The sequence below is a fragment of the Morone saxatilis genome, unplaced genomic scaffold, assembly GCF_004916995.1.
Source record: "Morone saxatilis isolate NCDOM2014 unplaced genomic scaffold, NCSU_SB_2.0 Contig1, whole genome shotgun sequence".
Classification (NCBI taxonomy): Eukaryota; Metazoa; Chordata; class Actinopteri; family Moronidae; genus Morone; species Morone saxatilis.
The window spans coordinates 8,306,021-8,333,066 of record NW_023339651.1 but is presented as its reverse complement, the minus strand read 5'-3'; the positions used below and the strand labels follow the sequence as shown (position 1 = coordinate 8,333,066).

At 43.1% G+C, this 27,046-nt stretch overlaps 1 protein-coding gene across 2 annotated transcripts in view; it reads right to left on the bottom strand.

The window, feature by feature from the left end:
* Positions 1-27,046, bottom strand: part of LOC118326964 (zinc finger MIZ domain-containing protein 1-like) — a 114,951-nt gene that overhangs the window by 24,469 nt on the left and 63,436 nt on the right. For both annotated transcript variants that reach the window (XM_035660131.1, XM_035660138.1), the window contains exons 3-5: positions 17,052-17,171; positions 10,416-10,529; positions 5,999-6,104 (exon numbers count right to left, since the gene is read on the bottom strand). In XM_035660131.1, the coding sequence (XP_035516024.1) occupies positions 5,999-6,104; positions 10,416-10,529; positions 17,052-17,120 (289 nt within the window). In that variant the 5' untranslated portion in view covers positions 17,121-17,171. The remainder of the gene's footprint in view (positions 1-5,998; positions 6,105-10,415; positions 10,530-17,051; positions 17,172-27,046) is intronic.

The following is a 27,046-nucleotide window of genomic DNA, read 5'->3' as shown; positions in this document are numbered from 1 at the left end:
GGAGGGCAGGGGAGGGGAGGGGAGGGGAGGAGGGAGGGAGGAGGGAGGGAGGAGAGGAGAGGAAAAAAATGCAGGCAGCTCACATTTCAAACCTGCAAAGGGGGGTGGTGCCTAATGTGCTAGACAGCCTGTATCTTGGCCTGGGTCCAGAGCAACGAGTAAAAGAAGCCTCAATCAATTCATTTAAAGCAGCATTTGTTTTGAGGGAGGCGCACCGCAAGTCCCGCCGAAAAGTGGCGATAGAAACGGGTTCAGGTGGGTACATTAAGCAGTGATTTCAGCCCTCAAACCTTGTCTTTGCATACAGTCGACTTAATCCATCAAACTAGTCATTGTAATTAAGGGGCATGGCGGACCAGGAGGAGGAGGAGGAGGAGGAGGAGGAGGAGGAGGAGGCTGGGTATTGTGGCTTCCTAATGCGCAGAGGGTTGGAATCGGAGAGGGAGGGGCCAATTAGACCACATTTGTCTTTCAGCACACATGAGCCCGAGAAAGATTTTGGATAAATAATTACACCCATATAAAACATGTAAACTGTGGGCAGACACACCACCTGAGGCAGTCTGGAGCGTCTATTGTCATCTGCAAATAAAAATACTCACACTCACCAGCAGAGAGTCAATTCAGGTGTCAAATTAGTGCAACTGATCTGTGGCTAAAATACGATAACAAGCATTTAATTAGAAACTCAAGGTACGATTCAAATTCATTTTTATATGCAAACATCCGATTCTCTCACACTGCAAATGGCAGAGCCACATGTGAGGGGCTGAAGATGCTAGCAATCACCTCCTGCTGCCACAGACATAATAACTGCGACAACTACATAGAAGGGAGGAAGGACAAACAAGCTCAACAGCTCTTATCTCTGGTCTTTCCTGTCTGTATTTGCTCTCCTGGTATTTACTATCAGGTAAGTGCACGGCAGGTGACTTACTGCCCTGTAGCCCTACTGCAAGTTAACTCATCAATCATGGCTGGCTGGACGACTTCACATGGAGTCATCATATAGTGTAAAAAACACGGATTGGACAAATGTAGAAAGGACACAGTGTAGATTTATAGCTTCTGTGACATGCATACTGTATCTTTCTAAGAATCATGTGCACTTAATAAACCTTTAACCTTGTAAACTCTGACATGGGTCCGTGTTTACAAACTCATGTTGCGCAGCTTTTTTTTTTCAAATCCATGCAACTGTGTTTTAAATTCTAGAGGAGTTTCCGTGTTCCGAAAATACCAAACACATTGCACTGAAGTTTGTAGAAATGTGTATACAATGGTGCACAACACATCTAGAATATTTCCATTTTGATGTATGGCGCAGCCGTGAATAGAAGGCGTTTTGGGTTATATTAAGGGGAAATTCAAGAGGTTTAATAAAGAGCTTTTCTATAAAAATAACCATATCCATAATATATGTACACCTTATAATGTAGGACTTGACGAGACTAAACACAGAGTTATACGTTTATACAGTTACTGGTGGGGTGAGTGAACACTCATCCTTTGGGTCTGAGTTCTTAAGATAATAGTGGACATCACTCACCAACATCTCCCATACGAGGAAAATAAAGGCTTAAATCTGGATTTAAATTTGATTAAGTAATGGTTGTTTTTTTTCTCAGATAAAACCGCTGCTGACAATCAAACAAGGTTTAGACCACCAACACTGTTTTTAGACTTCTGTGTTATTCTCTATTTAGGAAAAGCCACAGCTAAACTATATGTTGAAGCACACCGGGTGGAGAGGCAGGCAGAAAGTTAAAAAAAAAACAACATTTTGGTGCGGAAAGCTCTGGGAAGAGAAATTACAGCCCTGCAGGCCTGTGTGTGTTTATCTGACCTCTGTATTGTGTGTAGAATCAGAGACCTTTCCACAGCTCAGTGACAACACGTCTGACCTGCGCATCTTAAGCACCACTTCACTTGAAGGCACGGTAAAAGCTGATGTATGATCTGCACTTCAAACTACAGTTCAGAGGAAATTTAGGTTAGATTTGCACTCTAGCGAGATAAATAGTTTAACCACTTCAGTATGAAGTATGAAAGCATAAACCCTGTCTTTTTTCCCTTTGAAAACAGTGAGAATTTCTGCAATTTCCCTGTCTAGTGAATTTTCATTTAGAAAATCAATAAGACTACTAGCATTAAGATAATGTTCTTTTTTCCATTTAATTGAAGACAATTATTAAAACTATTTAATAGCTTTTTGGCCCAAACCTAATTTTCTCACCTGTAGATTTAGTTTTAAATAGAATTAACCACTAACTTTGATTCAGAGTCTACATGCCAAACACGTTCATACTTTGCCTAAAACTCTATAACTTATCACACTTAATATGTACTTTATATTAAACGACTTATTGTAATTCTGTCCCAGCACATTAGAATTCTGCTCCTACTAGCTCGGTCTACATGCAGCTTATTTTTGCTTATCTGAATCAAGGGTCTAATCAGAGTGTTTTAAAGCCCTCTTGAGAAAAACTTCTAATTTTATAGCTATGGATAAAATTGACTTCACTTGGCTAACTGTTATGATGGATATTCTAGATGGATTTATTAGCTTTCTATAGCCTGAAGCAGTTGGCCACACTGCCTAATCTTTATCTACAACTGCAAACATCCCCTCCCACACTGGCTTCTGCTTCCTCATGCTTGAACTGGCTGGAAATCTAACACCCTTCCAAGTCCCACCATAAAAACTCTACTATCAAACCATCTAAAATAGATTAAATAAATGATAAAAAAAACCACTGTTGCTTGGATGTTTTTATCAGGCGGACGCTGTTAGTTACAACCCACAATGTCTACTTATCAAACGGCCCTGCATGAATGTGGAGACAAACCAGTCTGACAGAGCGAGAGCTGAAGCCCAACTAATTATGTGCTGAATAGCTGGTTTACCAGGCGTTTGTTACATGAAAGAATGAACTGCTCGAAGAGCTGAAACCCCCCTCCCTCCCTTATAAGTTGCTGCCTCCTTTCACTCTTTTGGGCTGAGGAATTCCAAGAGCTTGGTGAGGCGCAAACTATTGGGAATGTGCCACTCTGACCCTCTTGGAGGAAAAAATCGTGATTAAGCGTTTTGTCGACGCTCTCGAACCAGACTGAACCACCACAGACCTGCGGGAGGGGACTGATGAAATAGGCCTAACTGGGCTTGTAATGTACTCTGTGATGAAGTGAGAGAGAGAGAGAGAGAGAGAGAGAGAGGAGGCCCTGATGAGTTTATCCACACCGAGCGAGTGATCTCCCTGCTTTGATGTCGCCACGGCTCCACGTGCGTGGCTTCGCCCTGCGGTAAGACAGTCCAAGTAATCACAGATTAATAGAGCAGGCTAATCTCATTCACAAAGAGGTCACTACTAGCAGACAGGCGCCCCTCCCCCAGCACTGCCCGAGCATTGTGGGCCGCTTACAAAAAGGCAAAAGGACTACAACTGGCCGATCCCCCTGAGTACTAGTCTATTGAAGAGATCAGTAATTCACTAAATCACACTCTGTGTAGTTTTCCATTTCCAGTCTGCTGCGGAGGCAGTTGAAACACAACAAATTATCTAAACCTCTAAACTACCCACTTTGCTGGTATGTATGTTAACTGATAAAATCAATAGGAGGTGATAATGAAGTTTTCCTCAGGCGAGCAGATACATATTGCTGGTGTCATTAGGATTAAGGTCTGTTTCTTTGGGTTTTGCCCTTCTAAGCTTTTTCTTACAAAGAAATTAACAAACTAATGTCTTTAACTGTTGGAGACATTTCATGATGAATCAATTTGTCAAAGCTACAACCTGTTTCAGCTGTAAGTTGACTGTGAACATTGATTTTCCTACAGCTGAAATCAGCTCTGCCCTCCCCTCAGCACCATTTCCCCCTCGATTTTCTCCCATGTTCGAGAGGAATTTAGATGACATAACAGTAATGTAATAGCTGGACCAGGCCGCGGGTCAGAGCCAAGACAAGTTAGGCCTGGTTAAAATGGGACACCAAATCTGATTTACTTATTAGCGCTCATCCATTGACATGATGTCCTCTGTGGCAGACAGCCCCCTCCATCCCACCCACACTTTTAACATAGATGTTGAGAGCACAGTACAAGATGCACCATTGGACTGAGCAGACCAGTGGTTATAAGAGTATGATTTGACTTCAAATGCTCCCTGGACATTTAAAAAAAAAAACTACACAACTACACAAGTTACACAAGCTACACAAGTCCTTTTGTTAGCAGAGATAAGGAACAAACATAAGGTGGAACAGTTTCAAACTGTTTATATCCAGAACAATAAAAAAGTGTGTTATGCAACAAATGGCTGTCTGACTTTCTGTATTTATGAAAGAGCCGAGAATTAAAAAAAAAACATTCAGGAAAACTGTCAGATTTGGCTAAATTAATTATCCTTAAAACAACATCATGCACAGAATGCTGTATTCAACTAAACATGAACTTAATTACATGTCCTCTATACACAGATTGAATCTAGCTTCTCAGATTTGTTTTCTGCAGATTCAGGCTTCCAAAAGTCTCCTCAGTGGAGACACTGACTCGTCTGTCTCTGGTGTTTGGAAGGCTGACCCTCTGCTGCCATCCCGGCCCCATCATGTGACTCACTCCCCTTCCCCCGTCACTCGGCAACGGCCCCGCTGGATGCCGGGAGTGGGTCCTGCCCATGGGGCCCTGTGGGAGTGTCGTTTAAGAGCCATCTCCCTTGGCTGCCAGAGAGGGCTTTCTCCCCGCCTTAACAACCTCCACGACTGGGGCCTCCACTCTAAAAAGCTTCTGGGAGCTTTGCAGGAGAATGACTCCTCAGTGGTTTCCATTGACTCTCTCTCTCTTTCTACAGGCCTCTCTTCTCAAAATATTCATGCATATACAGGTACATAATTGTCCATGAAATGCACTTTGGGATGCTGCCTAGACTCGAGTACTTGCCTGTTTCCAAATGACTACTGTTGCAGGAAATTATTCAGACAGAGAATCAATTGGCAATCTTATCTAAGCCCATAAAGTAGGGCCTGAGATTTGATTTAGCATTAAGTAGAATTAGAACATTTGGCAGAGTAAGTTAATTGCAGGCGGAGAATGATTCCCCTCCTGTAGCTGACATAAGAGTGACACTGCGTGATTTGAAGCCTCATATTACCACATATAAAACCATGGACTCCATAAATCAGAAAGGCAAACACAAGTGAAAATTCAAACAATATGTGGCTCCGACTTTCATGTCCTAGTCGACTTAAGGCGGCTCAACGGAGAGGCCGGGCACGCAGAAGCAATTGCACAACCCCGCTTTTCCCCCGTAACCCAAGACAGGTGGAAACCACAAATCAAAAACTGTAAAGGAGGACAAAATATTCCTGTTATCTTCCGAGCTGCTGACAGCCTATACATCTTCATTCCCATCGTGCTTCAGCTTGCTTTTTCTCGCCAGCTTGATAACAACATTTAGCAGTATACATCCGTCCCAATAATCCATCACTGTACCAAGATGACGGTGCTGTATGAAAACAGGAACTCATCATCACTGATACAGTAGTTTTTTGTCGGGTGTGACAAATGGAGTATTCCACTGTACACACTTTGTCTAAAACTCCCTAGAGAAGACACCAAATCGGGGTGTTGTGAACAAGTTTGGAAGTGAAATGCGACATGAAGAAGTCAAAGTTTATGCAGATATCAGCGGGTAATGCTTAATGCTCAGGGAGACTGAAAAAGGAAAGGGTATTTTGCATTACTCTCTTGTTGAGAACCTGGTCTGATAATCAACTTAAAATACTAAATAACATGAAATAAAACATCCCAGTCACCATTTGGTTTACTTGAAATACTGTCCACAGTTAGGTGTACAGTACTTTTCTGGTGTATCAGGATCTTATAGCAGCAATGGGTGGGTACCATGAAATGCTGCCAAGAATGCAGGCAGGAACTTTGAGCCCGGATAGGCCAGCATGGCCAGATGGTCTGAGACGATGGTTGAGAAAACTCTGGTCTTACCTGCTGATTTTGGAGTGAACTTGTCCCTGTTGGCAGCGCACACGGCCAGGAGCCGGTAGCCCAGGTCCAAGTCGTAGCCCTGCTGTGCTGCTACGCGGCTGACCACCTGAACACAATGACAGCATACAGTCAGGACAATGTCAGATATTCTGTTCCATTAAGGAAATAACTTTGTAAGATTTAAAGCTTTTTTAAAAATAGAGATATTTTATTTCTTGAAAAACTTTCACCACCACACACATACTGTATTATGATTCAACTATATATAGGTCAAAAATAAAGATAAGAGGTCAATGAATGCATTTTTGAATAACAACATGGTGATTCATAGATTTGTGGATAATTGTGTTCTTTTATTTGAAACTGACAAAAAAAAACCAAACACTAAATCTTTATAGGCAAGGTTTTTGTTTAGTATTATCTTTATTCCCTTTCCTTCCTTTATTTATCTTTTATTATTAAATTCTATCTATTCTATCTTCTATTCCAAGAAAGAAAGTCACACAAATGCCAATTTCATTATCAACTAAACAGCAAAAATGAGTAGAAAGTGCTCATAAAGCAAATACCTCTTCCAAGGCTGCCCAAACCTAGTGTTAATCTTTTTTCAGAAAAGATAATGTTTAACATTTTTAAGCTGCATTTAAATACCTGTATTGACATACCATTGAAGGATAGATGTGCCTGATTTTATTCATTTGAATGCAGAAGCTGATTTTTAAAAACAGCCATCACTGATGAAGTTTTTACCAAATTTTATTGAAATCAAATTTTTGAGATGTCCTGCTAACTAAAAAGCAACAATACAAAGGACAAACAAACAGGAATGGATACATAATTTCCATGATACCAAATCGGTAATCTGAAATGTGCATTAAATTCAGATTTTTAAAATGATATCATTGCATTTATAGATTACTTAAGAAAAACACACTGAATATCCACCCCGGTAGCTTAAATCATCAAAGGAAAGGACTTAACATTTGTCTTGATATCTTCCCAGATTCTGAATGTTATATAAGAGTGAAGTTTGGCAGCATCAAAGACCCGGTTTAACTTAAAGGATAAAGTCACCACAAGTTTATCAGTTCCATATGAGTCGGTGGACAGCAAGACGAGGAGAAAACGTGGCCTCTAGTGCAGCGGTGCCCACTGAGAGGAAACATTAAGAGAAACATCCACATGCCACAGGAGGTGACGTAAATCACCCTTATGTGGCACACGTTGCTTTGATTTACCATCGCCATTATCAGCTCAAAGAGAACCGCTCTAGATATTCAGACCTTTAGGACATGCTGTGTGGACCAGTGTGCCTCACCAGAGACAGATTCCTGGGTTTTCATAGCCGCGATCCTGCTGTCACACTCCGAAAGTTCAAGACAAGCCCTGAGGTAATACAGCTGAACACTGCTCCCTGCACCATATCATTATCTCCTGTAAGTATAGTCTTGACGTGACACCAAAACAGAGTATGTATATCTGGCCTTTATTTATAGGAATCCCCCATTAAGAAGAAGATATATGAGTATAGGCTGTCTAATTAGAATCTAAACTTGTGAGGGACATTTTGCTAAATGGTAATTTCAGTGTAAGAAGTTACAACAAGTAGATCTAATTTCAGGCCTTAAATTGTACACAGTCAGTGGAGTTGTGGTGGTGGATTGTCTACCATCCAGTAGTCACTCATTCTTTCCTGCCACTTTGCTATCGTGAGGCAATGAATAACGCAAAATGTGTGTGAAAAGCAGAGACAACAGAGAGTCAGCATGGTCTCATTTACAGTATGGTGATGTCATCTGGAAATTAGCGTTTGCAGGTTATTTACTATTTACCATCACCGCATTGTTTCTCTAATCTTAACCAAGTGGTTTTAGAAATGAAATATGATTAAATTAAAGCTAAAATACAGTACGTTCAGACTTCAACCGGGCTTGTTTCTTTGCCAGCTCTCTAACTGAAAATGGATTGAACATCTTAAGAAGAACCAAGACCAGTGTAATGATTGAAGGCAAAATGGTGCTTGAAATTAAATGTAATGTAAAATGTATTCTAATATAGATACTATGACTTCATTGGTTTGCCCTTTTTGCAGTGTGCATACTACAGGGCAATTCAACCTCCAGGTGTTAACAAGCAAACATGTCTTATTAACTCTTACATTAAGATGATTACACATAGAAGACAAATAACCTCGTTTCAAGCACCCTTTATGGCCATTTTCATGGTTAGATATGTTTCGTAATGGACTGCTTTTCAAGAAATCTTATTTTTGCTTACTCCATTGTCAGACGATTGTTTGGTACCATAGCAAATTTCTCCTGATGACACAATATTTAGCTGTTTGTAGAAGATGATTTTTTCCACAGTGTAGCCACCTGTCTGACATCCCCAAATGCCAATTTTGAGGCAGCAGTGAGATACAAACATACAGGCACCAGGGTGAAGTGTTTGCCATTACAGTCTGAGACCGGGTAATTTCACAATCACATCAGATTCTCCGTGCTCCCTCCCAGTGTGGCTCACGCTAAGGTCTATACAACCCATAAACTAAAAGGAAAAGCCTTGAGATTTTCACGGCAGGAAACAAATTGAATTGGCGAAATGGAGGAAAAGGCACCTGCTGCTGCACATTAAAGCAGTAACACAAACAATCACTTGAATGGAGGGATGTGTCACAATGGTTTCACTGCGGTGCTCAAGTACAAATCTCTTGGGCTCCTTTGCTTGCTGTAGCCATGCTTTCTCTGCAGGGTTACAAATTGCACCCAACAGGAGCTATATGTATCTCTTATCTACTGCTGGAGGCAGTATGGAAATGTGCATGTTAAAGCACAGTATGGCCCAGGGTGACAGGTGAGTGACACATCCGCAGTCCATCCATTGTTCTACCTGACTCTCTGTTCCGTCTCTTGGTCCAAAATTTCCACAGGACAGACAGTAAATCATTCCTTTAGTAAGTCTTCTGTCTGCACAGAGACAGAATAATTCAGAAGAGGTTTTTATTAAAGAAAATACTCCAATAAAAATCTATTAAATACTCACCCCCTGTAGGTTTGAAAAGTGGCTTATCTGAACAGTTTGTAGTTTGCTCCTTTGTGGCAGACGGCAGCTGTAGTCAGCTTGGATTCAAAACAGTTACAATGGATTCCAATGGTGGCTGAGAGCCATGGAAAAACAAACAAACAAACAAAACAGAAAAACAAGTACCATCGTCCATAGAAACTCCTCAGAACACTAATCTGCCTATCCGCATGCTTAGTATGTTCCAAACACTCATATGTGTTTGCCAAATTATGAACAAATAGTCAACTGTTTGTTGTTAGCACAGTTAGCTGTTTAACATTTGTAATTTGTGACCAATGTAAGCTAACGCAGTTGCACAACTAGCAACATATGCTGTGAAAGCAGTGTGCTCAGGTATAGTTCGCTTGATGAAGTTGACCCTCTGGATACTCAATATGTTTCACATACTATTCTGACAAAAATATACCAAAAATATGGCTAAATGGCTTCTATTTGTCAATAGTGCATTTAGCTGTTTATCGTTTTTACACCTAACTAGCTACATTTGCTAATGTTGGTTGCGGCTAGCAAACAGAAGCTGTGTATTTAGCAATATTTTCTCAGAAATATGAGTGTCGGACAGCGGAGTACTGAATTAGGTATAGGTTGATGACATTTTGATCCTTTTTTTTCACCATGAAGCTGTATAGTCTCTGGAATCCATTGTAACTCCTGTAAATCCAAGCTGCTGTCCTCCACGAAAGAGCCACCTTTAAAGACTACAGAGGTTAAATGATACACATATGAGATTTCTGGTGGAGTATTCCCTTTAAATGCACATGACAGGGAGTAGAGGATTGTTCATGCTACAAAAGAAAATTTGCCTCTTTTGACAGTTTAGTGTAAAATGCAAAATATGCAAACTATCTTTTACCATTTTGGCCAAAATCCTTCTTTGTTTACAGTATACGTCTCAAAACAGTCATGTCTTTTTTTCGAATGTCATGGGATACTAATTATTCAATTAATCAAAAGCCCCTAGACATTTAAGTAAGGGAATTACAGGCTTGGTAAGTGTATTTTTTCCTATAAGCACTGATTGCTTTGTGGTTTGAGGACGTTATTGCACTCCTTTTCATGTTCCAGTGTGCTGATTTCATGAGCCACAGCACAAACTGTAACTGAAGTCACTGAAAGGTGACTAAATCTCAGTAGTTTCTAAAGTGTGAAATGCTTTTTATTTTCCAGTGACCTCAGTGAAGATCAGGCAGCTAAACATTAGTTCCCTCACATCCCTGAGGGAGTTATGGAAAGAGCCAATGCAGCATTTGTTTTAGCGGCCCTTTCATTGTCCTTGAACCTTCAAAGTATGAAGCTGCAAGAAGGGGGGTGGGGGTCACGACCGGCGACTTACCGTTAGACATCCCATCAGGCTTTGCTCGAAGGGGCGCTGGAAGGCTCGGGGGTCGCCACACCAGTCCAGCAACTCGGTCGCTGCTGTTTGGAAATTTGCTGGATTTTGTAAGTGCTGGAGGGATAAAAGAAGTTTGGGAATATGTTAGTAAGTCCACTAACATTCAAAGGTCACTTGGAAACAGAATAGAGATTATGTCTCTTGTAAAAACAAGTATGTATCACAATATAATGCTTCATTTCAGTCGATATCAGTCATTATTGATCATTTGTAATGAATTTCTAATAAAGACCAGGTGAAAAAAGGTTGAATTTAACCACTTTATGTATCAAGGCACACAGGTAATTGTAATGTAAATCTTTTCTCATACAGTATTGTTGCTGAGTATCTCTCCATCGTGGGCTGCCTCTGGATTGTTTCTTGAGATATAACAGATGTAGGTTGCGACTGACAACATGTTGTATACTCCAAAGGGTGGAAGAAGCTTTGGTTATTCACTCAGAGCACGCTCCATTATCAAGGGATATGATAGACTGTTTATGAGTCAGGATGTATTTGTTATGTGCTTTGATGGCAGTTTGCAAGTGAAACTATCAATATTGTATTGAACAATTTTCTTATTGCTACTGATGAAGTATCTATTGCCAAGGCCTAATACTAATACTGCATAAGCTACAATTTAACGATCAAATACATTTCCTCATCTCCAACCATTCAATTTCCTTCCTACCAAAAAGTTTTTACACCTGCTTTTAAAGTCGATTCGAGGAAGTGGTTTGACTATTTGTTTACTTTGCTGCCTCCCCGAACCTGCATAAGAGATTGAAAATGGACGGATGGATAGAGAAAATCACTGGTCACCAAAACAAGGGCCAAGTCAATAACATGATGAATAATTAAATGACTTAAGTGACATGACTTATGTTTTAACTTTAAAGTATTAATGCACAGGGCTGAAGGGATATGTTTCTCATGCTTCTGTAGCACCGCCTCAACACTGAGTGCAATAAATCTCCCTGTATGGCTGCATGAATAGCAGAGGAAGCCCTTATTTCACCAGCCGGCCCTGAGCTGTGCGGTGACTTTATCTGACAACAGGCTCCTTGACCTACAGGCACCCCTTTATGGCATTCATTCCCCAACTTGAGCCAGCAGCCCACTCACTAACCCTGCTGTCTATGTTGCTGTAGAGCAGAAAAGAAAACTGGAAAATGTACCTCTCTGGGTCGCCACATCAGACTCACTGTTGGTCATTTCTTCTCTAAAAGCTTTCAAAACTCAATATGAAACACTTCATACATAGAACAGCAGACACACCACCTCAACTCTTCAGTAATCTATTGCCTTTGGAGAGATAATGCACACAAGCCTTTGCAGTGCACTTGTATAAACCAGGAACAAATGGACTCCCACTCCATGGCATCAAAGGTAAATAGAGAGGTTTGTCAGCTTAAAGTGAATGGCTGCCTTCTTAACAAGTCTGTGTGCTTTGATTTCACTGTCAGGGAGAAAAGGAGAAGAAGAAGTGACAGCAGTATAGTCACTACCTTGCAGTGCTTTTTTCTTGTTTGCTCTTTAGGGGGCAGCAGAGGTCAGGATTTGATAAGGCAGCTTTCATATCAATTTAAAAAGCCAGTGTAAGACAAGGGCCGGATGAAACCAGTCTTGTTTATTCTATGTTCTGTCCGAGACTATTCCCTACTCGGCCAACATGTCTTTTGTCGGGGGGAGGCTAGGATGAAACGTGGTGGGGTTACTGAGCATGTAAATTCTACTGGTGGATAAAGTCTCCTGGAGAAACACACACATCCGCAGATGCTAAATTTAGATGAGTCTGGAAGCTAGACAACACACGCAATCAGCGCACCAAGGATGGAAAGGGGTAGGAAAGGGGGGAGGGGGGAGAATATGTAGAGAGGAGGGGGAAAAAAACACACCACCAACACTTGGGCTTGAAGTGATTACTGTTCTTTGCACTCAGAACAATTGGTCCCACCAGTGTGGCTGTCACATGGAGAGCTTGGCACTGCCACGCCACAGATGTTCCCCCTTCTCCGGCCAAAACCCACCAATCAAACCTAAACTAGTGGCCAAGAGACCCCTCACTCCCCCTCTATCCATGTCCCCTGGGTGAGAATGATCCTCCAACATTTACACTCCAGTCAAAGCTCGGCCCAGTTCGAGGGAAACAAAGAAGGACAGGACTCTCAGTGTCCTGAGGATACTGCTTTCTTCAGATACAAGCATCCTCTGTAGTCACGTCTGGAAACGACTTGATCTGCACATCTGCAGCTAAACTGAATGTGACAGCGCACGCGATCTGGCAAAGACTCCCTTCCCTTTCAAAATCACAGCTTTTGGTGTAGTTGCTGTTGTTGTTCTACATTCAGCAACACCCCAGAGCACTGCAAACATATTAATGGAGACAATTAACCCTGGAAAGAACATAGTGGCAGACAAAAAACAGCTGCATAGCCATGCAGCGCAGCAGCAGTACAGAGAGGCTTGTTTTCCAGTTCATCCTGAAATACTGACACTTACAGTCTGAGGAAGTGCTCCTGCAGCGAGAGGAGAGTTCATAGTTTCCGCCAAACCCCTGTACGTATCACTGAGTGGAGAGTCTGACAGCAAACTGGCTTCCCCACAGTGAGAGGAAAAATACTGTCTCCGAAATAGATACCAGCAGTATCACGGAGCCCATCTTCCCCAAAGTGTTCACAACGGTGCAATTCCAGGATGCGAGAGGAAAACAAACTGCCACTGAGAAACTGTGTATTGGGGGGTGAAATCAGATAACCGCTTTTATGTATCATTTTTTAAAACATCCTCGTCTGTCTGGAGGTTAAACAAGTGAACGTATTTATTTTGCTGCATGAATCTTTAAAAGTTATAGATAAGTTCCCTTGAGGTATTTCACACCACCTGCACACATCTTAAGGAAACAAACACTATCAGTGCTGTTTACCTTTTCCAAAATAATGTAAAAATCAAAGACACTAAATTTACAATGATGTAAGACAGCAGAAAGCAGCAAATCCTGACATTTCAGAAGCTTTTGTTTGGCATTTTTGCTTAATAATTGAGTAAAGGATGAATCGATTATCAAAACATCACACAAGGGTTAGGTGTCAGTGTGTTGGGACCTGTCATTGACCCATACCTATTTATCTTTCCGAAAATAAGTGAATTGAGGTGAAAAAGAACCCTGTTTTTATAGTTTATGAAGAGTTTTATTGAGGTATTGTTTATAAATCACATTATTGCAATTTCACAACAAGACGGTAATTTCAAAATTACCACCGTAATGATTTGTGATTTAACTTTCAACCCATGATTCAATCAGGCTGACAGATTCCAATTTCCTCTACTTTATCATCACGCTCAGCAGTAATTTATCATTTGAGCAACAAAATCAATTTGTTCCCCTGTCCGCTGCACTGGCTGGGAGTATTCAGACAGACATGTCACATCTTCCAGAAAACAACAACACAATAGAGGAGGCTTCATTTATATTCCTGCGCCACATCCGTATTGCCTTCGAGATGCCAAATTTCAGCATGTGCACACTTTCAATTAAAGCAAACAGCTGGATTGGTTTACAATATTTCCTTAATTATTTTAATGGCTTGGATATTGGACAATGGGGAGCAGGGGGAGAAGATAGTGAGTTAATTGTTCTGATCTCCCCTGATGATCATCTTTGTGTGCGGGGAGGAGAATAGACGACCGGCTGAATGGGCTCACTGCTAGTCTAATTGGCAGGACATAAATGGTATTTATTATGCGGGCCTTCCAAACCCTGATTGTCTGCGGCACAAAGCTGCCTCTATTAACAGGGTGCTGGCTCTTACTGGTTGGTTTGAAATGACCCGGTGCTTAACCATTTATTAGATGGACTGGAGGCCTCCTTGTATGCCATGGATCTCTCTAATTGGCATGTTTACCCATGTGCTTCTTCCCAGGACGCTAACATTGGGACATGTTTGTTTAAATTTTTGCCTTGTGGGGTTAATACATTTAACCCTGCGACATTTGAATTGGTTACACTTTTTTGTAAGACAGATGCAAATGCCTTTTACCTGATCTGTGAACTTCCTTTACAGAATTATTCATGCTATTAGCAATACAGGGCATTACGAGAATCTAATTTCACATCCCATATAACTAAAGAAAGAGTGGATATTGAATATTTAATATCCCGCTGTGAAGAAGGTAACCAGACTGAAGACTGAGAGTGTTTACCTCTCTCTACCTTATTACTTAAGGACATCAAAGCCTGTCTCTACACACAGGGGCTTCCCTCTGTTTGCTCCCTAAACACTCGCCCTGTCTTGCTATCTGCCTCACCTTGTCTCTTCCTCAGTAATAGCTGGGAACTCCCTGCCGAGGGTAAAACAATTTGCCACGTCCACACTTGTGTTTAAGTGCAAGCCCAATACATTGTCCCAAAGGCCTTCTGATGTACTTTGCAGGAGGTGGACCTCAGCACAGAGCCCAGAAACAAAACGGGCCGTCAGTTAAGGGGAGAGATCAAAGGGAGAGCCCTGTAGCCCGGGGTTACGCAAGTATGTCTGTTTAATTCTGCCAGAGATTCGTCCCGCAGCAAACAGTGGTGAGAGGAGAACAAAAGGACTTGCTGGGAGTCAGCAGAGGTGGAGGGAGAAAGAAGGGTGATGATGGGGGAGGGAGGGGAGCCTCCACTCTTTGACCCCGGTCAGTAACCTGAGTCACACCACAGTCCTCATAATAAGACCAACCAGATTAGTCTCTCTCAGTGTTGGGCATTACTAGTAATAATATTATAGTAATAACATTACCTTCCGCAGTAACTAGTAGTGTAATTAATTACTAATAAAGTTTAGTAATAATATCATAGTTACCCGCACAATAAATAATTAGTTACAACTTTACTTACCCCTGACTGATTTGCAATCCAACAATCCAATTACATACTTGGTTGCTTTAGCTTGAAATAGTTGAAAAAGTCATCAGCTTGAAGGGTTGTAAACTTTTCCCAACCCACTGAAGACTTAAATGCAGTTTAAAAGCACAGAGACCGGATTCATATGGATTAGAATTTGATTAGAACCACCATTATCAGCCAGATTTAAAACAACGACGAGACTTCATAGCGGGAGGAAATCAACAGTCTTGTGGGGTGCACAGAAAACAACCTACTGCTCAATGGCAGCTTAACCAAGGAACTCACTGTTGGTTTTAGGAAAAAGGAGGCAAAGACACACAACCCTGTTTACATCAGTGGAGCTGAGGTGGAGCAGGTCAACAGTTTTAGGTTCCTGGGAATCAACATCACAGAGAACCTGTCCTGGTCATCTCACATCTCCACCCCAGTTAAGAAAGCACAAAAACAACTGTATTTCTTAAGGAAGATTAAATTAAATCTAACAAAATTCCTATGCCAAGTTCTTGTTAACTTTGAGAGAGGAGTGATAGAAAGCATCCTGACTGGAAACATCACACACTGGCATGGGATGTGCACAGCGCAGGAAAGGAGGACTCTGTAAGAGTACATTGTTGGTACTCAACTACCTAGCATCTGTGATTTTGGTGAGGTGAGGTGCCTGGGCAGAACCCAAAGGATAATAAAAGTCAGTAGCCACCCCAGCCAAAGCCTGTTCACCCTGCTGCTCACTCTTTTGCTGCCATGCCTGCTGCCACACCGCTCATCTGAAAGCCATACAGTCCTATGTCCACCAAGCATCCACCTGTAGGCTCTGATTCCACGTCCTCTTACTGTGCTGAGCGTTCTTGTGGGGAATGCCGAGGTCAGTTCGAATATTGACACTATACATAATGTGTTTAATGTTTACATAACAATACGTTCCACGTCTGACTGTCATCATGTCAATTAAGAAGTCACGCACAGTGTATATTTCACACAGTTTACCACAGTACAAGTACAAGTGCTGCAATTAAGTATCATTTTTAGATTAGTTTGTTAGCCCGTTAGCCTGATATTGCGCATGTTCCAGGTGGAGCTGAGTCTGATTATTGCATTACACTTATGGGGAGTTTTACCACAGTGTCAAAGAAAACCTTGTATTTCTATTGTGGGGGATTTCCCCGAGGACAGGGAAAATTCCCAAAACTAGATATACGACGTTGGAAAACTTTATCAGGATTAAAAATCTGTTTTCCATAAATCCTGATAAGCCGATAAAAAACATGTCAGTTTGTCTCATGTTTTGAATATTAAATCTGAATGTCCAAAAAAACAAATAACTACAGCTATCAGATACCCTGAAACTATGTAAATATAGGAGTAAAAGTAGGTTTCCCGAGGTGGAAATATGAATTAAAGTACCAGTATTTTAATATTTGGTGGGGTCTCATTCCACATAGTCAAATACTGATGATTGTGGGGGGTGATAAATGAGAAATTGCAGTAAGTAATACAACAGGTGGCGTTGGTGCTACCAATGAAACTCAACAGTCAACTATCTTTCTGCAGAATGACTGACCCCACCTTTAAATACAATACTTGCGGAAACATAATTGCTACCTTACACGTGTACTACGTGCAAGAGGTAGCATACATTTTCCCCTTTGTGATTCATGTGTCAAGCCTTCACATTGTAATACAAAGCAAAGTTGTAAATCTGACACAACACTCACCTGTTTGATACACAGCAGACGATCATTGGTCTGCTGTATGTGTCTGTCCATCGACGGAATCGAGTTCATGTTGATTGTCCCTCTTCGGCCTCTACCTGCCAGCCATTAAACTGGAGCGTTCTGCAACAGAAACACAGACACGTGTTAAAGCTCGCCTCTTCCCACGGAGGCTGCCAATCCCATCACCACCAGGATATTGCAGTTTAGTGTGTGTGTATGTGTGTGTGTGTGTGTGTGTGTGTGGGTCTGTGAGCTGAGCAGGGAGATATTGATTTGGCAGGTGACAAGCACCTCAGAGAGCCCAAAGGATGACATTCCTCTCAGCTCCTGTGACACCCTTAACAAGCCCTGGCGGTTGCCCCGAACGCTGCCATACACCTTCGGAAAGGACACACTGGATGACTTAGAGAGGATATCTGGCCATGTTTAAAGCACCTCGGGGTGAAAATGAACAGAGATGGACACACACACACACACACACACACACCCACACTAAGTAGAGACTGCCAGTCTGTCAGCATTATCTCAGAAAACTGTATGAACCCCTTCCATCCTGGCCTGTGAGAACATTAACTTGGCATGTGGCTCTTTGTTTACATTACTTAGCCATTATGTAATCTTTGGTTAACAATTATCTGTACCCTGGGCCCAGACATGCTCTACATTACATTTCTCCCCCCTCCCTCCCACAGCTCTCCAGCTACATAAGAGTTCCTCTAACAAAACCCCTTACAGCGCACTATTGATTTTGGAGCAGCGGCTTATGGAAAACCTCTTTCTCTCCTTTTCTTTTTTCCAGAGGAATAATTTTTCAGGGAAGGCAAACAATAGGGCTGTGATCTGACATGCTACATAACATTATCACAAGTTAAAAAGTATTACAAGCTACATTAAAGGTTATCAATTTTGCCTGTGGGGCTCTGATTTAATGTCGCATTCAACATAAAATAAATATCACACTCGGGGTGTCGGCTATAACTCATGGTGACCTGCAGCTTCATGTGGAGGGGTAAGTGAGTTAATAAGCACATACATGGGTGGTGGTGGTGGAAAGCGTACCCCTCCTTCTTCACCCGTCTCACCCCCTCCTCACTCCCCCTTTATCTCATCCTGTCTCAATCCTTCCTTCTTGCTACTGCAGGGGTATCTCTTTTCCTGCGGTGCATCATCTCTCACTCAAACACTCGCCCCCCCTCTGCCATCACTCAGACCCCTCCCACCCTCACGCCATCTTTCTCCATTACCATCACACAGTGAGAAATTTCACTGCACAAAGTACCGGTGAGATGGGGGAGAGAGAGGGAAAGAGAAAGAGAGAGAGAGAGGAGGCAGCATGCTGCACCATACTGATAATGCTCACTTAGGGGTCTCTAGCTGGATTTAACGGTAGGGCCAGTAATCTACTCCACTAGACAGCTAAAGAGCTTTTATGCTACCTATTGGAGCTGCTCATGCCTGTACTTGAGAGGAGAGAAGGGCACACTAGTGCATTCCTCTCCATAAATTAGAACGCTCATAAAGAAAAGAGACATCGGAGACTCTCTTTGCAGATGGAACGCATTTGTTTGTTGATATTTCTGGAGTCTCACATAGATAGACTTTTGAGAGCTGAGAGAGGTCTGGGCTCACTAGCCGAACACCTTAGTGATTCGGCAGGATTATAAAGTTTAATATATATTTGTTTTGTTTTTTATAAATGTGGTCATATGAATGCATTTAGGACCATGAATCAACAAACCTGATTCAACATATTCTTTCTAAAACAGGAAATATCCTGATTTAAAAAAACTAATTAAATTTAAAATAATAAATAAAATACATTAAATAAATCATTTAAAAATATATTAACATTGCCACTACAATAATAGAAAATGTTCTGGTTTTCAGTACTTTCAATGAAGGCACCTTAATGTCACACAAGAGAAAAGGCCTCACCCTAAGCGATCATATACGTTCATGAACTGACTTTCCTTACATCCCTCTAGTGTTTGCTGCTCCCCTTAGTCCCCTCACCGTGCCAGCTGATACCGAGCTGATCCTTGGCTAGGGGCGGCCCTGGACCATCGTGCCCCTCAGCCACCAGCAGGTGTCTCCCTGGCCCCTTCAAAGGCCTGGCTAGTGGCACAAAGAAGGCGGAGCGGTGTTGCTTTAAGCCTTTACAAGCTCTACAAATCCTCAGCTGCTGCTTCCTAACAGGGCCCACTCAGCCCGGCACTGCCTGTCTGACCTTGTGGTTATTGATGAGCGAGTCGACCTGCTCTCTCTCCGTCTCTCTTCCCTCCTGCCCTTCCCTTCGCTCTCTCTCTCTCTCCCTCTTTCTCTCTCCATGTCATCTCTCTTACCTCCAACAGTGAGTTAAAATGAGGGGAAAGAAAAGAGGCTGGGCTGCCATTCACCACCCCTGCTTTTTTCTCTTAAACACACTGCGATGATACTTCTGACCTCCCTGCACTGTAAAGCCTGTGTTAACATATTTACATTTATTTTCTTCCCAAGATCATTTTTTAAGGTATGAGATGAAAGTACTGCTAGTAATTTAATTTTCAGATATTCACTTGATCTAATTAAACACTAGTCCTTTGTTATATCTCTAATGACTAACAAGAACTAAATTAAAGATTAAACCCGCAATGCTGTGGAGATATGACAACAGATGTAATTATGAGCCTTCCCCCTATTTACATGCTCTTTTCTATCTTACAGATGTTATCATTTATTATTTTCTCTGCGTCATTACCTAGCGTGAACGTATTTGCCTTGATTCAGCTAGTTACCCCAGAAATCCTGCCACACACTTTTGAAGGTATGAGGGGGAAATCAGTGCTGATACGTGCGTTACTTGAGCATAATGTACTAAATTGCAAGCAGGCGTTACACAACAAGTTGAGAGCTGTGGATTCCTGCACAACAAAAGACACATGGGGGGGTGGAGGTGGGATGGAGATTGGGAGGGGAGGAGGGAGACCCGCTTTCCTTCCCTATTCAAGGGGGAGCTAAAATATATGTATTGAGTGGGAGCTGTAATAAAACGAAACGGGTGAGGAGATGCAGGCTGGGAACAAATATGAAAGGCAGTGGAGGATGGCGGCAAGGTGATGGAGCACCACCGGAGGATTGGATGAAATTATCTCTTTATAATCAGGGGGCTTCTGCATGGCTGCCTCCTCCATTGCCCAGTGACAGATGAGGCCTACCTCTTCAAATGGGCTTTTCACTGTGCTATCAGCCCACCTCTAGGGTAAAACAATGTTTTTCTTCCCCCCCGTACCACCACTTTAAAAGCTTTGTCTCCGCACGGCACCCCGTGGAGGACAGGAGTGTCTCTTGTCAGGCAGGGTCCGTGTTTGTCTCATTATGTGATCATGTTACATAAGTGTACCTTGAAAAGGGCTGCGGATTTAATTTGATGACAAAACTGTGCCACGGCGGGGACTGGAAGATGGTGACGCTAAATAATGTTGAATGAAGACACTAAGGCAGAACATTATCTCCAGTAAGTAAGCAGGATTGCTTTTTGAACTGTCACAATCGCACAGTTTGGAAATATAAACATTATTTCAGACACCCAAAACCCAACCCTGGATCTTCAAAGAGAGCTTCTAGCCCGTTAATGTAACATAGACGAGTTGTGCGCCTCTGCTCTGCAGGATGAAAACAGTCTGAGGGGGAGAAGAGTAGACAATGATTAGCTTTATCCCACCATCACAGCAGAACAAATGGATCACGAACCCTCGCCGCTTTACACAGTCTCTCAGCTGAGCTGTCAAGGCACAGCAAAGTGGTAAACAGATTTAATTTATTCATATAAATGGCTTGTGAACCAAAACAGTCGGGCTACTTGGAGGCCAGGCACAGTGCTGCTCAAAGGATATTAGCAGTTGTAACGTGGATCTTATTTTTGTCATGTTGGTCATTGTTTATGATAACATTATGCTTACCATAGTCTGACATAGCAAGAAGTCAGCCATCACACAATCAGACAGATTGTAAACAAGCCAACAGTGCATACCCAGTTCATTCAGCACACCGAATGTCAAATATCCAAGTGAAGTACAAATAAGTTAAACACTTTTTTGAGAGGAAGGGGGACTAAACTAAACGCACGCTTTAAGGCAGACACAGATGCAGCGTTTGAATGAAAACACATTTCCTGCCTCAAGAGGGACCCGGCCCAAAGTATCATACACAGGCAAAGAATTGAAGGGTGGCTGCAAGAGTAGAAAGACAGCACGCCGCGCTGGCCAACATCCTGACCACACACATACACACGCACACACACACACAGACAGATCTTCTCACCTTCCCTTGAGTGCTGGACCAGCATCATGATACCATAACAACACCCTCAGTCACTTCTAATGTGCTTTACAACAACACTACAGGCAGGGTGTTACACCTCCGCAGAGCTGTGTTAAACACCCCCCTCGACCAACACACACACACACAGGGAACACACACACTCACTAATCGAAAGCTCAAAGTACTGCTGACACTATTAAAACGGAACGAAGTGGCCTGAGTGGAGAAATCAGCATCATTCTCGCACCTCATGGGGACACGTTGGGACGCGCTGCTCAAGGTGATGGCGTCCCCGCATGTCGTCTATTGTAGGTGAATTAGGCAATAAAGGACTAATCTGCGCCATCATTGACTAGGGCTCGGCTGTTTGCAGCACTTGCTTAAGGGCGATAAAGATGAGGGAGGAGGAGGAGGGGAGGAGGAAGAGGTGGGGGGGGGAAGCATCTCTTCACCCTCATGATTTTAATGAGCTCTGATTCCGAGATATGTCTTGTTTTCTTCCGACTGTCGGCCGAGGCCGGCGTGAATGCTCCCCTTTAATTATCTCAACATTGTAGAGACGCCGTTTTCTTGCACTGAGGGAGGGGTGTTTAGTTTGGAGAGGGCAGCTCTAGGACTCCAGGTGTCCGCCTGGTTCTCTGCCTGGTAAGTGGCCAGGCGGGCAGCGAGGACAAAGCTGTGTTTGTTCGATGGAGGAAAAAGCAGAGCGGATGGAAATGTGTACGAATCGGCGCCGCTTCCATTGTTGCTTTACAGAATGTGCCATAATCCTCGGCAGGCTCCATCCAGAGCTGGCACGGAGGATAATATGAGCTGCCTCCTGCCTGTCCCACCTCCCTGCTCTACCTCCCCTCCCCTCAGCCCTTCTCCATCACCTCCTCCTCCCTTCCCCCATTTCTCTGCTGCACACACATATGGACACACAGCCACTCGAGTGCACACACACTCACAGACACACACACACACTCTCGCACCTCCCCACATGGCTCCTTAACAGGCTTGGGAATGGATTTCTTTTATTTAATGTGGTTTGGTCTGCAGCTCCAGCGGCAACCATGAGCGAGGGTGGGCTCGCAGTTGTGCCACTCACTCACTCACACACACACACACACACACACGCACACACACTCAATCCAAGGAGCCCTGCTACGTTGGTCGCTGTTCACTGATCTCTCCCTCTTCCCCTCTGTCTTTCTCCATCTCCCATTCTTCCTCTAACTCACTCCACTCCCTCTCTCACGCAGACCCACATTCTCTCCCTCCCTCCCTCTCTCCCTCCCCTCCTCTCTCCCTCCCTGCCCTCTCACTTTTTTTTCATGACAGCTCACATAAGCAAGTCTCCTGGATTCCTGCGGGAGCCCCACGTTCAGTACACAGAGATTGTTCAGCCATCAGGCACATCTGCAGCGTGATTAGAAAAGCAAAGGGAGCATGGTGGTGGGGGCAGGAGGGTGGGGTGGCTAAAGCCCCCACCACTACTGCTGCTAAACACCCCCCCGCCCAGCAGCAGGAGAAGAAGAAGAAGAAAACAGAGGGCCGGGGATCATTGAGGGGCCTAAGCAATATCTCCTCTCTAACCAAGTGTAACATTTCACCAAGTCTCAGAGGCCTATCGCCGCCTGCAATGAAAAAAAAAAAAAAAAGCAAAGGACAAAGCAGATGGGGGCCAGTTTCTCTTCACCACCAAGCCCCCCACCCACCCTCCAACTCCTCTGACTACCGGAGCAAGCAAAGGGAGAGGAGACCCTAGCCACATGCAAACATGAGGAGCATCACAGCGGTTTCTCCTTCTCCTGTTTGCCCTCTACCGCCTCCCCCAAACAGCTACTCTTTTAATTTGCTTCCACCCTTGCGCTAATAGCTGGGGAGGGGAGTGGGGGGTCAATTCCCCCGGGGCGCTGGAGGCAGCACAGATGAGCCACATGACTCCCCAACCAAATGCAGAGCAGCGTGGAGCTAGCAGCTAGCCGGCTAGCCTCCCGCTCTCCCTGTGCCTGCCCGTGGTGCTCTATCAGCCACAGCTCGCCTCTCTGCTCCACAATCCTCCAGGAATTTTAGAGGCATGTGATGATGACGATGATGAAACCAGTGAGCCAAGTGTAAACCTGGACTAAAAGTTGCGATATGAGGTGAATTCATGCTCAATATCTCACAAACAAAGCCTTCACTACTACCTCAGCCTCTTGAAACACTTTGTTTTAAAAATTGCCTTTGATTGCGAGCGCAGAGGAAAAGTCAAAGAGGCATTTTATTTCCATTTCGGTCAGTGATATTGTTGCCGTGTAGGTGCTGACACTGCTTCAGACAACTTGTGAGTGTTTTTCTTCTGCCCCCCCTCTTTCCTTTCTCTGCTCTCTTTTTTTCCTGCCAGTCTCCTGGTTTATTATGCATTCAGCTCATGTGTCCCTCCTGTGAGTGGCTGTTCATTTTCCACATACCACGCTTAATCCGGCCAGCTAAAACTTTGAAATAGCGGGTGCCGCAGACGCGCAGCCGCTACCCAGGAGGAGCCATTATGAGGTCTGGGAGAGAGAGACTGATAGTGCTGGGGGGAGGAGTGACAGGCGAGCTGCAAGATACATGGGAAGGAATTCAAAGAAGGCTGAGAGCAGAACACGAGGGTGCGCATGTTTGTGTGTTCGCTGCCTTGCAAGTGTGTAAGGTGCACAGGCAGCGGTGATAAGTAAGGGGTGGTTGTGCGTGTTTGTCAGCTTGTGTGTGGGTGTGTGTTTTTGATGGGGTTATTGGTGTGGGCAGGGGGACGGAGGACCTCCTTGTCTCTGTTGTGCCTGTGACCTTTGGCCTTTTGTGACTTTGAGTGAATGGGAGGAGAGAGAAGCAGAGAGTGAGAGGGAGAGATTTTAAATAGTGCATGAGCTCAACCTGCCCAGACACTGATGGACAGCAGCAACATGAGCTTTCTCTGTTTCACCGAAGAAGCCTGAGAAGACACACTATCAAACTGACAGCACTCATAACGACCTCACTAACATCTCTATTTTAAAATTTCATAGCCAGAGTTTCTGTATTTTTGCTGCAACGAATGATCACATCTGTTCATCTATCTACCTTAATAGTCATTTTGAATCGTTTTGATAATTGTTTCATCTCTATAATGTTTCAAATGATGTCAAATAGTGACCATTACAAGTTGCCAAAGCCAAGGGAGACGTCTACAAATTGCTTGTTTTGTCTGACCCACAGGAGAAAATCCAAAGATATTCAGTTAACAAGGATATAGAACAGAGACAAACTGAAAAGACTCACATTTGAGGAGCAGGAACCAGATAATGTCTTTTTGCTGGATAAATGACGTAGCAGACTTATAGACTAGATTTAACTGACTTCTAGTATTCTAGGATATATTGCAATGCTACTTATCTATTTTAAAGGACTCTAAAATTGTGTTTTTGATTTTACGTTAGCCCTCGGATCTCATTTGTACTGTTGATAGTTGCTTGCTTCAAGCATAGAATATTATTAAGTCTACAATTAGCAATTGAGTCTGCATCAAATATTTGGTTATGTGTAAGAGTGAAGCACTTTCCTGGTTAAATCAAATATATTAAAGCCAGATTATGTAACGTTTAAAAAGGAAATAACATAATCTTCCTCTTGCAAATGAAAAGTTGAATTAATGAGCAACAATATACACCACTGCTAAATTCAATACACTCAGGGGATTTGCTGCTACAGTAACGCCTTACTTGGTCTGGTATGACCAGTAGCTTATGGCGGCTAATGTTAGCAAATGATTTAGCTGTGTAACGGACATTACAGGGTCAGTTAGCTGACTTCATAACTCCACTCCACTATATCTTAGCATTAACCATTATCATGTGATTGTCAGTTTTGGCCACTGTGACCAATGTTACACAGTCTTCCTTTAAACGAATGACTGATATAAAAATAGCTGTCAGTCTCTGCAGAGCAAGCGTACAGAAATCCCACTCTTCTTATTACCTATCTCGTGTTTTTGTGTCCAAACCTTCAAGCACCTGCATCCTCTGAAAACACTCCTCTCCTACACTCCACAGACCTGCGTTATGATCCTCTAACTGGCATGACTCATAAAGATATATTTTTTTTATATCAGCAGATTGTTTGATAACCTTACTGAGCGGACTGATCCTGTGTTAACAGCTTGCTCGTATCTGCAGCCATCGTTCCCTCCAGGGAGAAGCCTCTCATTCCACAAATGTGCTCAATTAAAAAGAGCAGAGTGCTTAGAGAGGGGCAGCGAGGGGCCATTCCCTGCGCCTGTTTGATCTGGATTTCCTAATTGGTCAATGACAACACATTACCAGACAGGCGGACGCTTGATCCGGCGAGAGGAGGCTTTTGACTGCAGCAGTTCGGCCTCTCTTCCCTCCCCCTCCCCCCCTTCTCCACCGCCGTCCTACACGCCCCGTCCATGACCAGGCAGAGCGTGTCTGGATGTAAAGGAGGGGTGGGGGACTGCTTGTACGGGAGGGGGCTGATTTAGAGGTTAGGTAACACAGGCTGCCGTAAATCTGTGTCACAAATCTTCCTCATGGAGCCGTGAGGGGGGCACACACACTCACAGGCATGTGATGAATCCCATGCAACAGACAGGCCTCCACCTCTACCTCCCCTCCTCAACCTCTGATCGGGTCCACACTTGCACTGCTCTAATTTGCTAGAGATTGCGGGCTGCCACGTTTTGATTGCCTTTGTGTAAATGAATCCGGAAGCCTCTCATCTCTCGTGCGGCTGTGGAGAATGCCAACGTGTCTGGGGAGAAAAAGGAGATTCTCCAGGGGAGTAGACTTAGCCGAGTACTCAATCAAACTGTGTAGACATTTATTCAATATTATTTTGTGTGCACATCTTCCCTTCTTAGTGGCGGCATACTGAATTATTCCCTTCAATGTACAATGTACATTATTCCCTTCAATGTGAACAGCATAAAAAAAACTAAAGGCAAGCCAAAGAGCATGCAAGTAGTCTCAGCGATGCGGATCACATGTTTGTAGAACAGTATGTCTCATTTTATATAATCTTAGAGCGAGCTAAAAATAGCATCAAATGAATATTGAATGCTAGGACAGAGGAGGCGTAATGCAATTCACGACTTATGCTGTCAAATGAAGCGATAACAGCCTCATGCTTTCACACACAAACATCACATAATCTCTTTCATACACGCTAAAAGAAGAAAAGAAATAGCTTGCGCAAATACTTTAGAATGTGAGGAGTTGTTTATTTACACCATTATGTGTCATCAAAGGATGCTTTAAGCTTAGTCTAACACCCAAAGTGACAAATCACTGCATAAATAAAGCAATCGTTTCTTTGACCATGTCATTAGTATGCTAGTATAGCAAATAATTGGTTGCACATTAGAGCTACATCTACTGACTATTTTACATACTTTGTTTAAACTAACTGATAATTCATTCAGTCTATACCACGCCAGAAGTCCAGAGGGGCCAAGGGCACATTTTGAAGTTGCACATATTTGACTAAAACCAAAAAGCTGAATATAATATAACAGTATAAGAAGAAAAAAACAGCAAATCCCCAGGTCTGACAGGCTAAAACCAGCAAATGTATGGCATTTCTGCTTGACAAATGTATTGAATATTCAGTCACCAGTTCACCGTACTACTGAAGAGAGGATTTCTACCTTCCACCTATGGGTCGACGCCTTGCATAATATTGCTATCTTGTAT